Below are 18,502 nucleotides of genomic sequence, written 5' to 3'. Positions count from 1 at the left end.
TGGGAAGCTTTGCGGCAGCCACTGAACAAACTCTTTAACATAATTTTTCTTAAATTTTTAGATCCTGTGCCACAAAGCTGGGCGACTCTGTGTAAGCCATTTTGTCTGTGTATGAGGTTTCTATTTAAAAAACACCTGGTGGAATTAGACTCTGTCTCTCTTGGTCAAGTTACCTGACTGCTCAGTCTGTGATTGCTGTTACTGCATGAACAGATAGTTCATTAGCATTTTCAGGAGACACATTAACAGCAGCATTTACAAGCAGTTTATGCCAACAGTTTGAGGAGATGAATGCAGAGCTGGAAGAGAATAAAGAGCTTGCTGGGAATCGCCTTAATGAACTGGAGGAACTACGCCAGGATCTTGAGGAAGTAACAACACAGAATGAAAAGCTCAAGGTGAGACATCTGTAGCCGTGTGAGGGTGAAGGTGCTCTGTGGGATGTGCTGCCCTCAGCTCTGCAGTGGTGTGCCTGCAGAAAACCTCGTTAGCAGTGTCTGTTCTGAGCCTGCTCTTTAGCTGTGTTACACTTGGCTCCAGGTACAGGCCATGGAGGCTGTGGCTCCGCTTGCAGCTCGGTGCGTTGGTGACAGCGTGTGGCCACCGTTGGAAATTGTGATGGTTTCCTGCCCACGTCCCGTTCTGATCTTTGAGTCTATTTTAACCATGTCTGGTTAAAACGGTTTTCACCTCTTTACAAGTAGTGATCCCTCCTCCACCTTTCCCACGTCGTCTGTAAGTGGAACCAGAGAACAGAAACAATCAGGGAACTTGTGAGGGGAGAGATGCTCTTGGAAAGATTCAATGAATTTCTGTCTTCCCCACTGTGGGGGATGGTGAGATAGGAAACAGCCTGTGAGTTTGTGATGTTTTAAAGGCAGTAACACAAGAAGCTGTGGCTCTGTGGCAGATAAGTATATAATGGAAAGAATAATGCAAATTTCATCTTAGTGGTCAGTGCCAGTTATAAGAAATGTCTGTCTTGATAACCTAAATCCAGAGATCTGATGCAGGAACTGTCTTGAGGCACCTCTGAATTCTATTTACCCACATGAATTTGTTTTGAGAGAAGTGGTTTTTAGGTTACAGCTTTTTTTTTTTCCCTCCCTAATTAGTTTTAAGCTGAATGCATGTATATATGTGTCTGTTTCTCTGCTGCTAGTCACAATCATTTGCTAATTTTTTTTTCTAGGAGTTCAGTTCTCTGGGTTTTTTTTAATTTCTCTTTCTGTCAGTCATTATGTTTTACTGGCAGAAGGCTAACATAATGCCTACTTACATGTGCATTTTATCTGTTCTCTCATACTTTTCTGTGTGTTCATCTTTATTGATCTGGGTGATGATGATTTATTATATTTTCCAAGTTCATATCTTTGAGGGAAACTATTTCAGGACCCAAGAGTCAAAAACTTCTGTCATGTGGTTGTGCAAGAGAAGCAGCCTAATGCAAGCAGAGAGCATGGAGACTTTTTAAATTTGGTGCTGAATCATATCACTTGGGCCTACTTCACAACAATGCTATTCAAGTTCTAGCTTTATGTTTTCTTGTGACAGCTTGATCCGTTGTTCTCCTGTCTTGAAAGACAGAAACCAAAGGCAAAAGGTGATAATTTTTCTTTTTGTGGCATTTTCTTTTGTCCCATCCAGGTTGAGCTTCGACGAGCAGTGGAAGAGGCTGTGAAGGAGACGCCGGAATATCGCTGCATGCAGTCCCAGTTTTCCGTTTTGTATAACGAGAGTCTCCAGCTGAAGGCACACCTTGATGAGGCCCGCACGCTGCTGCACGGCACCCGCACCACGCACCAGCGCCAAGTGGAACTGATTGAGGTAATGCCTCTGCTCCCTCAGCCTGGGAGCTCTGTCATGCCACCACCATCACTGCTGGGTCTGTGTGCCTCTGCAAATGCTCAGGAAATGGACGTCCGTGGCAATAATCAGGCTCTTGTGGAACCTGATAGTGATATGGTGGGATATACTCCATGTTCAAAGCACCAAGTTCTGTTTCCTTTTGTTCCTCAGAGGGATGAGGTCAGCCTTCACAAGAAGCTACGCACGGAGGTGATTCAGCTGGAGGACACCCTGGCACAAGTCCGCAAAGAATATGAGATGTTGAGGATAGAGTTTGAACAGTCGCTTGCTGCCAATGAGCAAGCAGGTATGGTGTTGTTCTGCTGTGCCTGAAAACAACCACCTAATGACCAATGCTCATTAGGGGCTACAGTGCACAAGAACACTGTATGTATCAACAAGATTGATTCCTTGTTACTGTTAAATACTTGTTCTGGCAGGTCTCTTCACCTCAAAACAAAACTCTTCACCTGTTTTACTGGGAGGCCAGCTCCACTTCTTTCTAGATGCCATATAATAAATACATCTTGCTCACAATTTGCTTTATAGCAGGATATTTTGCTTTATTAAAAATTTCTTGTGGTGGGAGGATTCATTTCCAAGTCTGTAAGGACAATCTAGATAGCAAAGCAGTAATTCTTAAATTTCATCAGAGGAAATAAATTACTTCTGAAGTAGCATTTAAATCAGATTTCCTTTGTAACATGACATGTTTCCCTTAGGATCATGGGCATAAAAAGAATGTTAAGTGGGAACTTAGGACTGTGAATTTGCAAGGACTTATGGTTGTGTATAAAACTGGCATGACTTTTTTTTCTGCAAGTGTTTTGTATTGCTCTGTTATGTGGCAGAATGGTGATAGTCTTATTTTGTTTGTCATTGTCACTTATCTTGTTCTCCATCTCCACGAAAGTCCTCAAGAAGGTTAACAGAAGTGTGGTTTGTAACTGAGGTGTTTCTGTTTTTGCAGGCCCCATTAATCGGGAGATGCGTCACCTCATCAGCAGCCTCCAGAATCACAACCACCAGCTGAAGGGAGAGGTGCTGAGATACAAGCGCAAACTGAGAGAGGCCCAGTCTGACCTCAGCAAGGTAACACAGCAGGAAATGCCAAAAAGAGGGGAAAGTGCTTAGGAGAGGGGGAAGTGCTGTCACCCATGCCAGGAGTATCAGCCTTTCTGATATGCTGTGCAGGATGCAGTGAAATTTTCTGTGGAGCTCCACACTCTGCTGTTTCCTTTGACTAAATTGATACTCTTTCTTCATGTCTGTGTAGTGCTCCATGAAAAGGGGACATGGAAGTATGGATCTGGGAAGACAAGGGAGAAGGGAGTAAGGAAGGCTCCTGGCTAAGAACTTAAATGTTTGTTTTCTTGGTCATCTCTCTTGCTGTTCCACACCAGATCCGCTCTCGCAGTGGCAGTTGTCTCCTCCAGTCCCAGTCCAGCACTGAAGACACAAAGGAGGAACCCGCAGAGATCAAGCAGGAGCCTGATGATCCTTCTGCCCAAGTGTCTGTTCCCAAGGCTGCTTCTGAAGATATTAATGAGATGAAGGCCAGGAGAGATGAAGAAGAACGGGAGCGGGAGAGACGGGAAAGGGAGAGGGAAAGAGAGAAGGAAAAGGAGAAGGAGAAAGAGAGGGAGCGAGAAAAAGAGAAAGAGAAGGAAAAGGAACGAGAGCGGGAAAAGCAGAAGCAGAAGGAATCAGAGAAGGAGAGAGAGTCCAAAGAGAAGGAGAAAGGGAAGCATGAAGACGGGCGAAAGAAGGAGGCTGAAGTGATCAAGCAGCTGAAGGCTGAGCTCAAGTAAGAGTTGTTGTTTCTCCCTTTCCTGTGGGAGCAGCGCCCAAGCCTGACGTGTTCAGTGTTCTTGCTTTTATAGGATCAACATCACTGGAGTTTGGAGCCAAAAGAGTTTCTTGACACCCTCTGTATCTGATTGTGATGTGGTCAGTGTAGAAGTGTTTTTCCTACAAAAGCCTAAAGCATGAATTACCAAAGCAGATACTTCATGGTGTGGGTCAAGTAACATTGATTTGTTGCTGTCATAACAATAGCATACAAGTTCACAGCAGCAGGGTATTAATAGAGGACACAGCAGTGTTCCCACTCCTGGACAGTTCCCAAGGCAGAGGTGGATCGTTTGTACCATATTGTTAGGGTACCTATTTCATCTCCAGCTCGCTTCTTGCATTTCAACTCGTGTGCCTGAACATACTTCTTTTCCAGCCTATACTCAGCTGCTGTTTTATGTTACCACTATAAAATGATCCACCAACAACTCCATATCTACATGGGAGATGAGATATGAGATATCTCCAGGCTATGGTGCTGGCTGTGTAACATTGTGGCTTTGCTGCTGTGTTCTCACTGTGGTCTGTCTCCATTTCTCCAGGAAGGCCCAGGAGAGCCAAAAGGAGATGAAGCTGTTGCTAGATATGTACCGCTCTGCCCCCAAAGAGCAGAGAGACAAAGTGCAGCTCATGGCAGCTGAGAAGAAGGCAAAAGCTGAGGTATTCCTAATTTCTCTTCCTCTTTTCTTTTTAATGTGTTACTTAAACTTCTTTTCAGATAGTCTGCAGCAGAGCTGTATTGTTTCTCTCCTCAGAACTGAGGATTGTTTGTCTTCTCAGCTTTGTCACTTAGAGATTGGAATGGTCTGAAGGTAAACAGGGACCAGTTGCTAGTGCAGGCACACACACACAACAATCTCTATGTTTATAAGCACAGGCCCATTTGCAGATCCCTTAAGTTCCAACATATCCTTCTGTTTGGGACCCCTGTGGTTCCCCTCTTGCCTTCAGAAGCAGGTCTCACCTATAGGCAGCACTTCCTCTGTGCAGCACATGTACATGGGGTAAAGAGTTAGATTACACTGCGATACTTAGGAAAATGTGTAATTAAAAGATACAAGAATATAGGAGAGGATAGGCTGTGATGATCACGGGCAAGGCCAAGCCAGACAGATGTGTACTGACTGCCCATATTTTCCATAGGACTGGTTCCTTCTATGCCCTTCTCTGTCTAACCCAAATTTGTTCATCCTTGGTCTCCATTTCCCTGCACATTGCTTCTGGATTTGAGCAGCTCTTGATTCCCACAGCTGTTCCACTTCAGGAGAGATTCCTGCTTTACAGTGTCATCAGTTATAAAGTCTAAGCTGATCTTCCTGGAGGTTGTTCCTGTAGGTTCCTGGAAGATATTGTGACTGGAGAGGTTTGCTTCCTCTCTTTGTCTCTATGTTTGTTTTGTCAGGTTTCTGTCTCTGTATATTTTGGTTTGGGTTTTCTGCTTCTTGCACACTCGGATAACTTTGATGGAGTAAACATTTTCACACTCTGACATGCTCTCATCAGTGTGACTGACCAAGTTTTGTTCTCATCACTGCCTCCCTTACCATTTGTCTGCCAAGTTTGTATCTCTGTATGTTTTATTTTACCTCCTTCTTTTCCTATTATCTTCTCCTTGTATGGAAGAAGGTCCTTAACCAGATGCCCTTAAAGGAGCAGATGCTCTCTGAGCACATATCTATACACGTACAATTGCAGGAGACTGATGTTCTTACTCTGATAAAAGATGATGTGAAGTTTTCAAGGGTGTGGAAGTCAAGATCTTGGGCTTATAGCCCACCTCAATGGTACATCTGCCTGTAATACTCTGTCAAAACAGCCTGGGGTTTTTTGCCATGCTTTGAAGGCAGTCCTGAGTATTTCAGAGAATTTTGGAGAAAACAGGCTCTTATCAATGCTCAGGGGATATCCTTGTGTTTAGTGTCATTTCTGGTTGGTTTTTGTAGCTTGAAGAACTGAGGCAGAGGGTGAAAGAATTGGAAGACAAGGAAAAAAAGGAGAGTAAGAAGATGGCTGATGAGGATGCCCTCCGCAAGATCCGAGCAGTGGAGGAGCAAATTGAATATTTACAGAAGAAACTTGCCATGGCTAAGCAGGTGAGAAATTCCCGATGAGTTCTCTTTTGGCTGGGCAACTGAAGGAGCTGCCCTCAGGTTACATCCAGGAAGAGAAAAGAAATGTATATCCATATAGGCCAGAGATGGGAGTTTGGTGCTTGTTTACCAAAGGGGAAGAAAACTGAGCAAGCAAAAGAACCACCAATAAAATAACCCCCTCCACCCTCAGCTCCAGGATATCACAGGCAGGCGATGGTGGGAAATGTTAAATAACAATTAAATGTTAAATAAACAATTAAACACGTGGCCTGAGTGAAGTACACGGAGGAGAATTGCCTTTATCAGCCATTAGGGGAAGAGATTACAATTTCTTTTTAAGAGTTATTACCTCCTCAGTTCATCTAATGAATATGTTTGCATGGAAGTGGTAAATACCTTCTGCTAAAAAAGGCTCAATCCAATGAGAGAACAGGACCACCTCAGCAGGGTAGAGGCAAGCCAATTAATTGACATGTACTTTTTTAGAATTCAGATTCTTTTCATTGTAGAACAGAACTGCTCTACCTTGTCAATGCTGAAGTGGCCAAAGTGAATTTAAGGAGCTTGGCAGCCTGTTAGTTGGAAGCTGTACACATGTAGAATTTTTGGCCTGGGGTATCTGACAGCTGTTCAGCTGCTAGGAATTGGGTGTTGGGTTCTACCCAGCTCTGGCAACAACTGTGTCAAACCTGATTCTGCCAGACAAGTGACAGGTGACCATCCTTTTTCTGCACCTTCAGATTTAGAGTATCTCTGCTGTGGTGCAGACTTGTAGGGAATACAGTTTTCTGGTTGTTGGGATAATGGTGTTCCCTGACACCAAGAATCTTCCTCCATCTTCACTAGGCTTGGTGTGTCTGAATAAAATGTTCAGGCTCACTATAAGGGGTCCAGGGCACAGTTTGGCCAGATCCTGTGATTCTTTTGCAGGAGGAAGAGGCCCTGCTGTCAGAAATGGATGTCACAGGCCAAGCCTTTGAAGACATGCAAGAGCAGAACATCCGCCTGATGCAGCAGCTGCGGGAGAAGGATGATGCCAACTTCAAGCTGATGTCAGAACGTATCAAGTCCAACCAGATCCATAAATTGCTGAAAGAGGAAAAGGAGGAGCTGGCAGACCAAGTTTTGACACTGAAAACACAGGTAATAGGGAAAAAATCAAAGAGGACAAGAGCTGGTAGTGAGGTGGAGGTGTGAGTTACCTGTTTGAGGCAGCTGCACACAACTGTTGGTCACTCCCCCACTGAGGGAAAGGGGAAAGAACCAGAAGGGACAAAGTGTGAAAACAGATGAGATGAAGTAAAGGGAAAATAAAGGGAGTTTAACAGCTAAAGCAAAGATGTCCATACAAGCCAAACAAGAAATTAATTAATTGGTTACTTCCTGGGGCAGGTAGGAGTTGAGCCATCTCCAGGAAGGCAGGGCTTCATCATGTCTTACTGTTATTTAATAAAGGCTGCAGCTCTGAACATCCTCCCACTTCCTCCTTTCCACCAGCTGTTATTGCTGAGCACAGCATTGTAGGGTATGGAACACCCCTTGGGCCAGCTGGATCAGCTGTCCTGGCTGTGTGGCATCCCAGCTTCCTGGGCATCCTCAGTCTACCTGCTGGTGGGCAGCATGAGACACAGAAGGTCTTGGTGCTAAGTGCTGCTCAGCAGCAGCGGAAACAGTGCTGTGTTACTGACAAGTCTTTTGCTCCAAAATGCAAAACATAGCAGCAGCATGTGAGCTGCTCTGAAGAGAATTAACTGTCCTCACCAGAATCTGTCCAGGATAGAATGTTCCTCTCACCAGCCTAGGAATGCATCAGACTTCAAAGGAGCCTGTCTTTGTTAGAAACTGAGACTGCTTTATCAGCATTAAAATGTCCTATGGGCTACGGAGAGCAGATGGTGAGGAAAAGTGGTAAGTCCTTTTCCTGTTGGAAGGTTACTTCTGCCTGTATATTCTACCTGTAGCTGTATATATTGGTAACAAGCAGGAGGAGTTGGAAACTGTGGTTCAGTCTGAACTACCTCATACATGGGCACAGGCTGGGAGAGGAAATAACTGAGAACACTGAAACAGAGAAAGACTTGTGGATTCTGGTGGATGAGAGGCTGGACCTGACCAGTGCACACTGGGAGCCCAGAAAGCCAACTGCATCCTCGGCTGCATCCAAAGCAGCATGGACAGTAGGGAGGGGATTCTGCCCCTCTGCTCTGCCTTTATGAGACCCCAGCTGCAGTGCTGCATCCAGCTCTGGGGTCCTCAGCACAGGAAAGACACATGGACCTGTTGGAGGGAGTCCAGAGGAGCCTATAAAGGCAACGAGAAAAAATGTGTACCTCTGCTACAAAAACAGGCTGAGGGAGCTGGGCCTGTTCAGCATGGAGAAGAGATGACTCAGGGGAGCCTTCATTGCAGCCTTCCAGTACTTGAAGGGGACTTAGAAAAATGAGGGAGAGGAATTTTTTATATAAGCATACAATGTCAGGACAAGAGGCAATGGTTTTAAACTGAAAGAGGGCAGGCTCATATTAGATGTTATGAAGAAATTTTTCACTCAGAAGAATTTCAGAGGGTGGTGAGGCACTGCTGGAGGTTGCCCAAAGAAGTTGTGAATGCCCCATCCCTGGAAGTGTTCAAGGCCAGGCTTGGATGGGGCTTTGAGAAACATGCCCTGTGGAAGTTAGCCCAGGGAAGCTGGGACTAGATGATCTTTAAGGTCCCTTCCAATGCAGGCCATTCTATGGCTCTGTATCCTGTTATCCTTAGAACCACTGTGGAACTGTTCACTGCCTTGCAGGAAGTCTTTAAGCCACTGTCCAAAAATTAAGAAATCTTTGTTGCAAATATTTGACTGCTAAGTTTTAAAGTGTTGACCATAGAGATCTGGGTACAGCTCTCTGGAACAGTCACAGCTGTTCAGGGAGAAAAAGGCAAGCTGATGGTGTGCTCCCTGGTGATGGGGATGCAGGGGTAGTTTTAGCCTGCAGCTTGAGTGACAGTTCTGAAGACCCACAGAGCATATATTAATTCTTTCTGTTCCCTCTGTCTCCTTTTCCAAGGTGGATGCCCAGCTGCAGGTTGTACGTAAGCTGGAGGAGAAGGAACACTTACTGCAGAGCAGCATTGGAACAGGAGAGAAGGAGCTGGGTCTGCGAACACAGGCCCTGGAGATGAACAAACGCAAGGTGAGTGATGCCTTTGTTTCCTCTTGGGTTGTGAGGTGGAGCTGCTGCCTTGTGGGAGGCATGGAAGGCTCTGAGCTCTCATTGGCATTAGAGAACCTAGTATTCCCTGGTTCTGGATGAGTATATTAGAAGGCTGAAGAGGCTTGGAGAGAATTATGATTAAAGTCCTGGAGACTGATGTTTTCCTTTGATAAGGAGAAGCAAGTCATATGTTTTTCTGTGTATCCTTTGTTGAAGAGAGATAGCAGCCAGATGAACTCTGGTCTAAGCTTTTGTTGCAAAGATGGGAAAAGCAAAAGAAAATGCATCTGGGGAATGTGAACACTTTCTACAAATGCCTAAGATCAGTAAAGTAGGTGTGTTACCAGTAAAATAAGTCTTAAGTTATAGCTGATGCTGCCTTTGTTGTTAAGTTTTAGTACAAATGCAGAAATTACATTAGAAAGGCAGAAAGGAAAGCAGGAATATTCCTGTGAAGAGGAGCCAGGGAGAATTCAGCAGTCACCTGTGTTTAATATGACAATCTGTGGTATTAAGGGCATTTGGTTATAAAGTCAGAAGAGAACTGGTGAAGAGAGATTGTTAGAAATAGGTATCTTGCAGTTCTGTCTAGTTCAGCTATGGAACTGCCTCTGAACACTTTAATAGAGAAGACATGGAAGCTGGAAGGCTGAAAATACATTAAGAAGAGAATTTTGGTTTTTGTAAGAGATGCGTGTGGCACATTTGTAAGAGATGTGAGTGTGACAAGGTTTGGCTCTGCCCAAAGGAATCTTGAAGCTAAATGATTAGAACTTGTTGATAATAAGGTAGTAACACGGGACTAGAAACCACTAGAGCTGTTCTTCCGTGTTTGGTCATTATACACTGGTTTTCTTTCTCAGGCCATGGATGCAGCCCAGCTTGCAGATGATCTGAAAGCTCAGCTAGAGCTGGCTCAGAAGAAGTTACATGATTTTCAGGAGGAGATTGTGGAAAACAGAGTAACTAGAGAGAAGGAGATGTTCAACTTCAAAAGGGCTGAGGTATATACCCTATGCACAGTTCTTCAAGATCTGTCTGCTTTAGTGTCTTTCTCCTTATACACTAAGCTTGCAGAGGGTTTCAGCTCAACTGCTCTTGGTATCCAGTTTCACTTTGATTTTGGCTTCATCAGGTCTTGGCTCTTTCAGATTTTGTCCCCTGATAACTGATAATGCTTGTGGCATCAGATGATCGTTTTGTTTCTTGGATTATAGGAGATGAAACTATGGCTGGCATGACTTAGCCAGGAGCACGTTCTCTTTGGTCCCTGAAGAAGCTGACAGAGAACGTACTGCTCCTTCACTTGGTCTCCTGTTTTTATGCAGGAAGATATTTCTAGGTTGCGCAGGAAGTTGGAGACCACAAAGAAGCCTGACATGGTTCCCAACTGTGATGAGATCCTGATGGAGGAAATCAAGGATTACAAGGTGAGTACCTGTGTCCATTGGCTTCCCTTTTTGCTTTAGTCAGAGGGGTGTGTAGGCACACTTTCAGTGACTGGCATTTCTCGTCTGTTCTCTGGCACTGGAGAAAGCGCATTGTCCTTCTGAGGAATGGAGGTACCTTCATGTTGAGACATCTCTGAGTGCAGCAGCTGGGCTGCAGCACCCCTCACAGCTCTGCGTGTCTGTGTGTGTCTGTTGCAGGCCCGCCTGACGTGCCCGTGCTGCAACATGCGCAAGAAGGACGCGGTGCTCACCAAGTGCTTCCACGTCTTCTGCTTCGAGTGCGTGAAGACGCGCTACGACACCCGGCAGCGCAAGTGCCCCAAGTGCAACGCGGCCTTTGGGGCCAACGACTTCCACAGGATCTACATCGGCTGAGCCCTCTCAGAGCCCCTGCTGGTGCTGAGCCAGCCTCCCTCTCTCCCTCTCAGCTTCTGCTGCCTCAGCTGCAGCATCTCGTGCAAGGAGCCTTCAGGGTCTCAAGAGAAACCTGGATCTCTGGATCTGCTTCTTTTCTTGGCCCTGTCCCTTTGGTCTTGCCCTCAGTTTTTGTGTGCTCTTTGTGCCTCAGAGGAAATTTTGCAACCCTTGCTTTCACACTGCCAAGGTGGGAACATGCAGCTGAAGTGCTGCCTTGGTGGGATGAAAGCTGAGCTGCAGCAGAAATTAGAGCTTTATTTGAGGGCTCTGCTTTGGCTGATGATTAAGTCTATCAAGAAATGGCACTGCTTCTGAGAGGGAAGAGTTTCCCAGTTAACAGGCTCAATAGAGACCAAGGAAATTAATCTGTAGACTCAGCGGAGCAATTCCTTAGGTACCTCTGTACGTTCCTTAGTCAGGGCAAGAACCCTTGAGGGCTGGTGCACTAGGAAACCCTAGCCCCAAACAAACGCATCTAAATATCCACAAGAGGAGAAAGCAGAGATCTTGGAGACCCTTAGGAAATAGCATTCCACTGACAAGCCCTGGTTGATGTGCTCACCTTCACCTAGGCTGAAGCATCAGTGCTGTCATTGTCCTTCTCGGCAAAGGACTTCTAGTGGTTCATTTGCTGCAGCTTTACCACAAAGATTAACCTTGTTATGTACAAATTCTTATTAAAGCTGTTGTTTGGTTTATTTTTCTGGTTATCCTGCCTCTGGTACTTTCTGTCTCCTGTCCCATCCTTTGTCCAGTTCTTGGAAACATTTCTCACAAGCTTTAAACTTCTACGCTAGAGACGCTTGATCTCTTCCTTTGTCTCCTTTCAAAATATGCTCAGCTAGAACAACTTTTGTCCCTTGGGCTCTATTCCCAGCAGTTTATTCCTGACACAACAGGAGGGCCAGGATGCTGCGTTATTTCTGCAGCCATTTTGTCATGGCTGCTGGGAATTTTGGCAGGGATATGGTGTGGCTTAGAGTCTCAATGGTCCCTGTGCTTGGAGCATTTGAAGCCTGTTCCAAAAATCAAAATGGGAAGTTGAATTGTGACATTTCTTCCTAGGGTGTAATGTTTTCCCTGTAAATTTAATTTGCGTGGAAGGTGCACCTGTCAGAGGTTTGTCTCCTGGGTGTCCCTTCCCTGAAGCATGGAATCTCCTGCCTTCCTCCATCCCCTCCCTGCGTGAAATAGCAGATACAAAGTAAAAGGACTTCATCACAGGCTCTTAGACTATTCATTATCTTGGTGAAAGCATTCAGAATATATGAGTAAAGCCTTGTAAATGATGAGGAATCCTGAAAAGTGAGAAGCAAGATAGCATCCTGCCTTTCCAAGGGGAATCTGGGCTGCTGAGAGTTCTGCCATGGTGTAAGAGCTGTTAGAAGGAATGAGTAGAACCTGCTCCCCTTTCCCTGGAAATTGCTCCTGGGATTACAGGTTCTGGCAGCAAATTGGCTGAGGAATGATGTGGTAATGCTGCTGGTAGATTTTGGGGTACAGATGCTGCTTCTTCATCACACCAGGATCTGGCTCATAAATAAACTGTCTGTGTCTTCAAACAGCTTTGCTACAGCAGCAGGAGTTGCTTTTACAGCTGTGAACAGCAGCCTGAACTTTGCAGCCCCAGCAGAGCTGCAAAGCCCCTCTGTCCGTCCCCAGTCACTCTTGTATCACCTTTGTACTGAAATGAGCTTTGTGTGAACTCTGCCCAGGTTGGCATCCCTCTGCTCCTGGCAGGAAATGGGTACTTCAAACAATCTGCATTAGTTTCCCAGAGGAGTTTTGGAAACCTCTCCCTTAGCAAAAGTTTTGGTTTTGTTTTAAAATAATAGCTTATTTCAAGCTCATTTTGGAAGTGACTGAGTTTCTCAGGGTGGATAATTTTAACACTTAGAAACAATGAAAGTTTTGGATAGTCTGTTTGCCAGAATGTACAGAAAGACTTCTGATTTATCACGAGTAGAAGTATTGGGCTAAAAGAAGTAAAGAAACGATAGCCTTTATCATTCTCTAAATTCAAACATTCTCTAAATTCACTGTCTGATGTGCTGAGGCCTGAGCAGCAAGCCTGAGCCACAGCTGACTTACAAGATAGATCCTGGGGTCATTAACCCCATCAATATTTGGCTAAAAATCGACTACAGAGACAGGCTAACTCTGTATAACCTAGTGTAGTTATCTGCAAGAAATGTATCACTTTAGGAAACTTTCCCAATTGACATAAATACAGGCTTCTGTAGGGTATTTTGGGGGAAACTCCTCCCAGTGCAGGCTTTGGCTCTGGCCAAGGCCTCGCCCTGGCTGGTGGGGAAGTGTGCCATCAGATGGAGGAGTTGCTGTGCTAAAAATACAGTCAGGTCACTTTGTCCTTCTTGCACATGTTGCAGCATGGGCACATCAGTGGGCCTGCAGCACACACACACAGAGCTGTGAGGGGCCCTGCAGCCCAGCTGCTGTGCTTTGGCACTGCACTCATTCCTCCCCTAAACGAAAGGACAGTGGACTTCAACTGCAAAGCCTCTCTTTGCGCTGGGATTGCTTTTGCCCTGCAGCCTCCATGGGCAGAGGCTTTCTGGGAGCAGGGGCCATCAGAGCCTGTGTCCAGAAACAGACCCGGGAAAACAAGCAGATCCTGCTGCCTTCTGCTCCTGCTGATGCTAGCAGCAACCCCCCTGGCAGTTCAGGGCACTTCACACAGAGGGCTTCCATCATTTTACTGCTTGTCAGAACCTGTTGCTCCCCAGTTGTCCTGGATTTTGGAGCATCTCAGCACTTGTGTCCATGGCCCTTCCTTCATCCCCAGCCTGCAGCAGTCACAGTCACTGTCGCCTCCCCTTTGCTGCAGCTCATTTGCCAAAGTGCTGCCAAAGGCAGCGGAGCAGGCTCAGGATCCCTGTTGGCTCCTGGTCTCCAGGACGAGCTTCAGAGGGACACTTGGAATGCTGCCTAAAGAGCTGCCCCTGGGATGGCGTGGATTTGTCCTCCCCGGGTGGCTCCTGCTTGGAGTTCTACTCTCAGTGGAATCCTGGAGTTTCCTCAGCAGGCCTTTGCAGTGAGTTCTGAGCCAACGTGTGGCTCTGCTGCCATCCCAAATCTGCGCTTCCCTTGCCCAGCCTGAGTGCAAGTCCTGGGCATGGCTGGAGATTTTCATGGCCAAAATCCTCCAGCATTTCCATCTGCTCATGGCTTTGGGCAGCACAAATCACAAAACACCCAGTGCAGCTGACAAATGGCATTTCCTGCAGATTACTACAGCCACACTGCTGATCGACAAACACATGTGAATCAATTTCAGTTGGAAAATGTCACTTATTACAAATTGCTACATCTGCACTGACAATACAGAACTATACAAATCTCAATTAAGGCTGAAACCAGGAATTTATTAGATTATTACAACCAGTCTAGGTAAAAATATACAAATACCAACTATGAGTTTGCGGGCCCCAAGTTGGGCAACTCCCTGGGGGCTCCCCTGGCAGAGGAGACCCTCCTGGAGCAGTTCTGTGTTGGGAACGGGAGACACATTGGACCTTTTCTGTCTTCAGCTGCTGTTTATTGTTATCTTATCAAAACTTCAGCACACTGTGCCCAGATCTTGCATGCATGAAAACAGCACAAAAATGGCCAACAACCTTGTGCTGCAAGGACTTTTTAAGTCTAATCAAAAAACTAAATTACCCAATTAAGAGGTGACACCTAGATTATTTTCCTTTCTCACCCCAAAACTGACCCCTAAAGGCCTGCAATGTAGGTTTTTCTACCCAATTACAAGATACCACCTAAACCCAAGAAGAAAGAGGAAGAAGAGAGAAGAAAGGAACTTGAGACAACATTGTCCATCTTGAACCCATCTGTAACATACTAAAAATCCTAAAGCATAAATTCCTCACCCTTGTGACATGCTACACTACTCTCTACAATCTGTACAATTTCTTTCACACTTTTGTGGTTTCTAATTTACCTTTAAGGCTTTGGAAGTTTTCTCCATGAATGAGGGTCAAAGTTAGTGCTCCCCTGGGGGTCAGGACACCCCAGAGCAGACAGAGAAATATTCCTGGGGCTCTGGCTTCCTAACTTCAGTTAAAAACTTTCAGTTAACAAAACTTACTTTATTGCCAACCTCTACAACAACTCACTATATACAAAGATCAATTAGGTATTTAACAACTTAATTGATGACATATTGCTACTGTGGGAATCCAGGGCTTCCTTCTGGCTGCCCTGGAAGGCCTGGGATGCTGGCAGGGGGTCAGGAGCCCCCCTGTACAGAGCCCCAAGAGACACTGTCTGTGATCTCTGTCCATGGAAAAGAGTTTTCAATCTTACAGGATGAATTACAAGCTCTGAGTGTTTGATAGAAGTAATAATTAAGTGTGGCACGGGTGCAAAAGTAAAATTGTAGGTTTCTGGATTAGGGGTTCCAAGGGGACAAGATGGAGGAAATTGGGTGTGTCTTGTCCTTTTTCTCCTTCTTCATGCCCTCCATGTTTCACTGCAGTGTTGGCATTTTTCTATTGGTTTAGACTGGGGACACACTGTTCAAGGTAGATGATAGATCTTGGCATGTTATTGTAAATATAGCACACGTAGTTTCTGGTATATAATGTTTGTGACATCCCACTGAGGGGTACAGCCCCACATGCTGCCCTGCAGGACAGAGCTGTGGCAGGGCAGCACAACATGTTATAGATAAGCAAGAATAAACAACCTTGAAAACCAGCACAGACGAATTATGACTTCTTCTTTGGCAACGGGGCTGAAAGACAGAGACGTTTTACAATCTCAGAATCATCAATACCACAGATTCCGACAACTACAAGTGTACAGCCCATATAAAAATAGAAAAATATGCATTCCCTCGCCAAGCAACCTTGTACCAAGTGCTTGATTGAGAGAATTATACAACTATAGATCTCTGTACATGTTTAAATAGAACTAAATACATATACACACACACATATATATAAATACATATATAACAATAGACATAAACACAGATTAAATATGACATGTTATATACAATATATAAATAGATATAGAACACAAACCTATCTATAAATTTACAAATATCACTGTACCAAGATCAATATCCATACAAATCCGTCAAATACAAATATACAGCTATACATCTGGATACGTAGGTAAAAATAATTACACACAGAAATGGAATAATATACATATGAAGGTATAAAAATAGACATATCTACCAGTACAAATACCAACATACCTATTTAAAGAGCCATATATCTATGACTTCATCAACAGACTTAGACTGCAACAAAACTGTACCCATAGAAAATAGAACTAAACACAGAAAAAACAACATACATGTATACTTAGATACATATATACACATATATGTAATCACAAACACATATGAATATATACACAACCAATATATACAGAGCATACACCCATAAATACTACAACAGACATACAGAAAAACACCCATACGAATGGCAACATCCATATGTAAATATCCATGTAATTATCACTGTCAATGTGCAAGTCCATACATCTTTAAACAAAACTCCAAGCAGGGGGATCCCAGCTATATTAAGATCCTTGTTTAATGTTGAAGAACGAGATATAATAAGGCAGGCTGCCATAAAAGATTGGGAATTCAGGAATCCCCAGGGCAGGAGTGGGGCAGAAAAGTGGCTGGAACAAAGACCGTCAGGGAACGCTCAGACAGGGGCGGATCGAGCAAAAATTATTGGATTGAGAAACATGGTAGTACAAGATATTCAGGCAGCGGTCCCCAAGGGACAAAATATTAGCAAGGTGCTGGGGGTATGCCAGGGGAAGGATGAAACTCCTACAGAGTGGCTGGAGAGGCTCAGAAAAAGTCTTCAAATGTATTCTGGTACCGACCCTGAATCCCCTGGGGCAGGGTGGGGGGGGAGGTCCTTTTAAAAATGCAATTCATTGCTAAATCATGGGAGGACATTCAAAGAAAGTTAGAAAAAATAGATAATTGGTAAGCAAGAAGTTTACAGGAACTATTGAGAGAAGCACAGAAGGTGTGTGTAAGAAGGGATGAGGAAAAACAAAAGACACAAGCCAGGGTGTTGGTAGCAGCAGTTAGGGAAGCACAAGCACAAACAGCTGGAACATCAGCTCCAGCCCGGAAGCCCCAGGGAAAGCTGGGACACACACAAAAGACAAACAAACGAATAAGTGCCCCCGAATGTTTTTACTGTAAAAAGAAAGAACACCTCAAGAGGGATTGTAAGAAAAGAATAAAGGATGAAGTGGTCTTTGAAGAAGAATAGAGGTGTGAGGGGCTTTATAATTTGGGGTCACAGACATCTAGAGAGCCCTTGATAAAATTAAAGGTTGGACACCAAAAACAGGAGTTGGGCTTTTTAGTGGATACAGGAGTGGAAAAAACCACAGTCCAACAACTGCCTCCTGGATTATCAAGTCCAGGTAGATTCCACTGATCTACCCAAGGTTGGGAGATACAAATTCTTGTTAGTGATAGTAGGCAAACTAACCCACTTGGTAGAGGCTTCCCCAAGCTCCCGGGCTCTAGCCCAAACAGTATCAAGAATCTTATTGGAAGAAATGATACCTCGATACGGGTTAGTAAGCTGCATTGATTCCGACCAAGGAACACATTTCACATCAAAAATTGTTAAGCTATTGGCAGATGCTTTAGGCATTTGATGGGAATACCACACCCCGTGGCACCCCTAAAGCTCAGGGCAAGTTGAGAGAATGAATCAGACATTAAAAGCCCAATTAGCCAAATTGATGTTAGAAACAAGAATGTCATGGATAAAATGCCTCCTGTTTGCCTTATTAAATATAAAAACTATGCCTCATTCTGAGACGGGGCTTTCACCTTTTGAAATGTTATATGCCTTATACCCATGGTATGCCTGTAGGGATCCGAGATTAGAGAATAGACAAATACAATCATACCTGGTAGCATTAAAGAAGAATCTCGAGCAATTGCGAAAGCAGGGGCTGATCATGCATCAAGCCCTCTTAGCTTCTGGATACATAAAATACAACCTGGGGACAAAGTATTTGTGAAAGCATGGAAGGAGGCTACATTAGCACCTCATTGGGAGGGACCCTTCATGCTTCTTTTGACTACAGATACTGCTATAGGAACTGCAGAAAAGGGGTGGACACATGCATGGAGAGTGAAGGAAGTCGATCTCCAGAGTGGGAAATCACCTCCCCCACTGGAGATTTGAAGATAACCCTGTGCCAGCCAAGTAAATGACTGAAAGCATCTCTGTCAAATGTTCTGTGCCAAAGTGTAACTGTTATCCTTTTGTACATTTCCCTCACAAATACTTTCATAAGGTATGGGTTGTTCATTGCGGGGGAGGAATAAGACCAAGTGGGTTATGTGGAAAGTGCTTTGAGCAGGAGCAAGACCTGACAAGCCATTTTCTGGTATTAGCCGCAAAGCTGAGATTGTCTCAATTGAATTCAATAATCTGGTTTCGCTTATATCAGAATGGATTAAGGAGGAAATTAGAAGGAAAAGCTAAAATTATTACTGTTGAGTGTCATAGGTTGAACAAGGTACCCTGCAGTGAAGATCCTGTTGAATTATGCCAGTGGGACATTTTTAAACAAAGGAATGCAGCTCGGTCTTGGTATGAAACCA

At 44.6% G+C, this 18,502-nt stretch overlaps 1 protein-coding gene across 1 annotated transcript; it reads left to right on the top strand.

The window, feature by feature from the left end:
- Nucleotides 1-282: 282 nt before the first annotated feature.
- LOC144248281 (E3 ubiquitin-protein ligase BRE1A-like) lies at nucleotides 283-11,571 on the top strand. The gene is made up of 12 exons (XM_077790286.1): nucleotides 283-398; nucleotides 1,648-1,827; nucleotides 2,020-2,155; nucleotides 2,819-2,940; nucleotides 3,252-3,655; nucleotides 4,245-4,362; nucleotides 5,646-5,795; nucleotides 6,726-6,938; nucleotides 8,849-8,974; nucleotides 9,859-9,999; nucleotides 10,324-10,425; nucleotides 10,645-11,571. Exons 1-12 carry the CDS (start codon nucleotides 288-290, stop codon nucleotides 10,819-10,821), a joined length of 1,980 nt encoding a protein of 659 aa, XP_077646412.1. The 5' UTR covers nucleotides 283-287; the 3' UTR covers nucleotides 10,822-11,571.
- The last annotated feature ends 6,931 nt before the right edge of the window (nucleotides 11,572-18,502 follow it).

This window comes from Lonchura striata, chromosome Z (genome assembly GCF_046129695.1).
Source record: "Lonchura striata isolate bLonStr1 chromosome Z, bLonStr1.mat, whole genome shotgun sequence".
NCBI lineage: Eukaryota > Metazoa > Chordata > Aves > Passeriformes > Estrildidae > Lonchura > Lonchura striata.
This window is presented reverse-complemented; position numbering and strand designations above follow the sequence as displayed.

Bases quoted from the DNA above. Each gene is read 5' to 3' on its own strand.
- LOC144248281 (XM_077790286.1), top strand. From the start codon at position 288: ATGAATGCAGAGCTGGAAGAGAATAAAGAGCTTGCTGGGAATCGCCTT. The intron at 2,156-2,818 runs GTATGGTGTTGT...CTGTTTTTGCAG, and splicing joins TGCTGCCAATGAGCAAGCAG to GCCCCATTAATCGGGAGATG. The intron at 4,363-5,645 runs GTATTCCTAATT...TGGTTTTTGTAG, and splicing joins AGAAGAAGGCAAAAGCTGAG to CTTGAAGAACTGAGGCAGAG.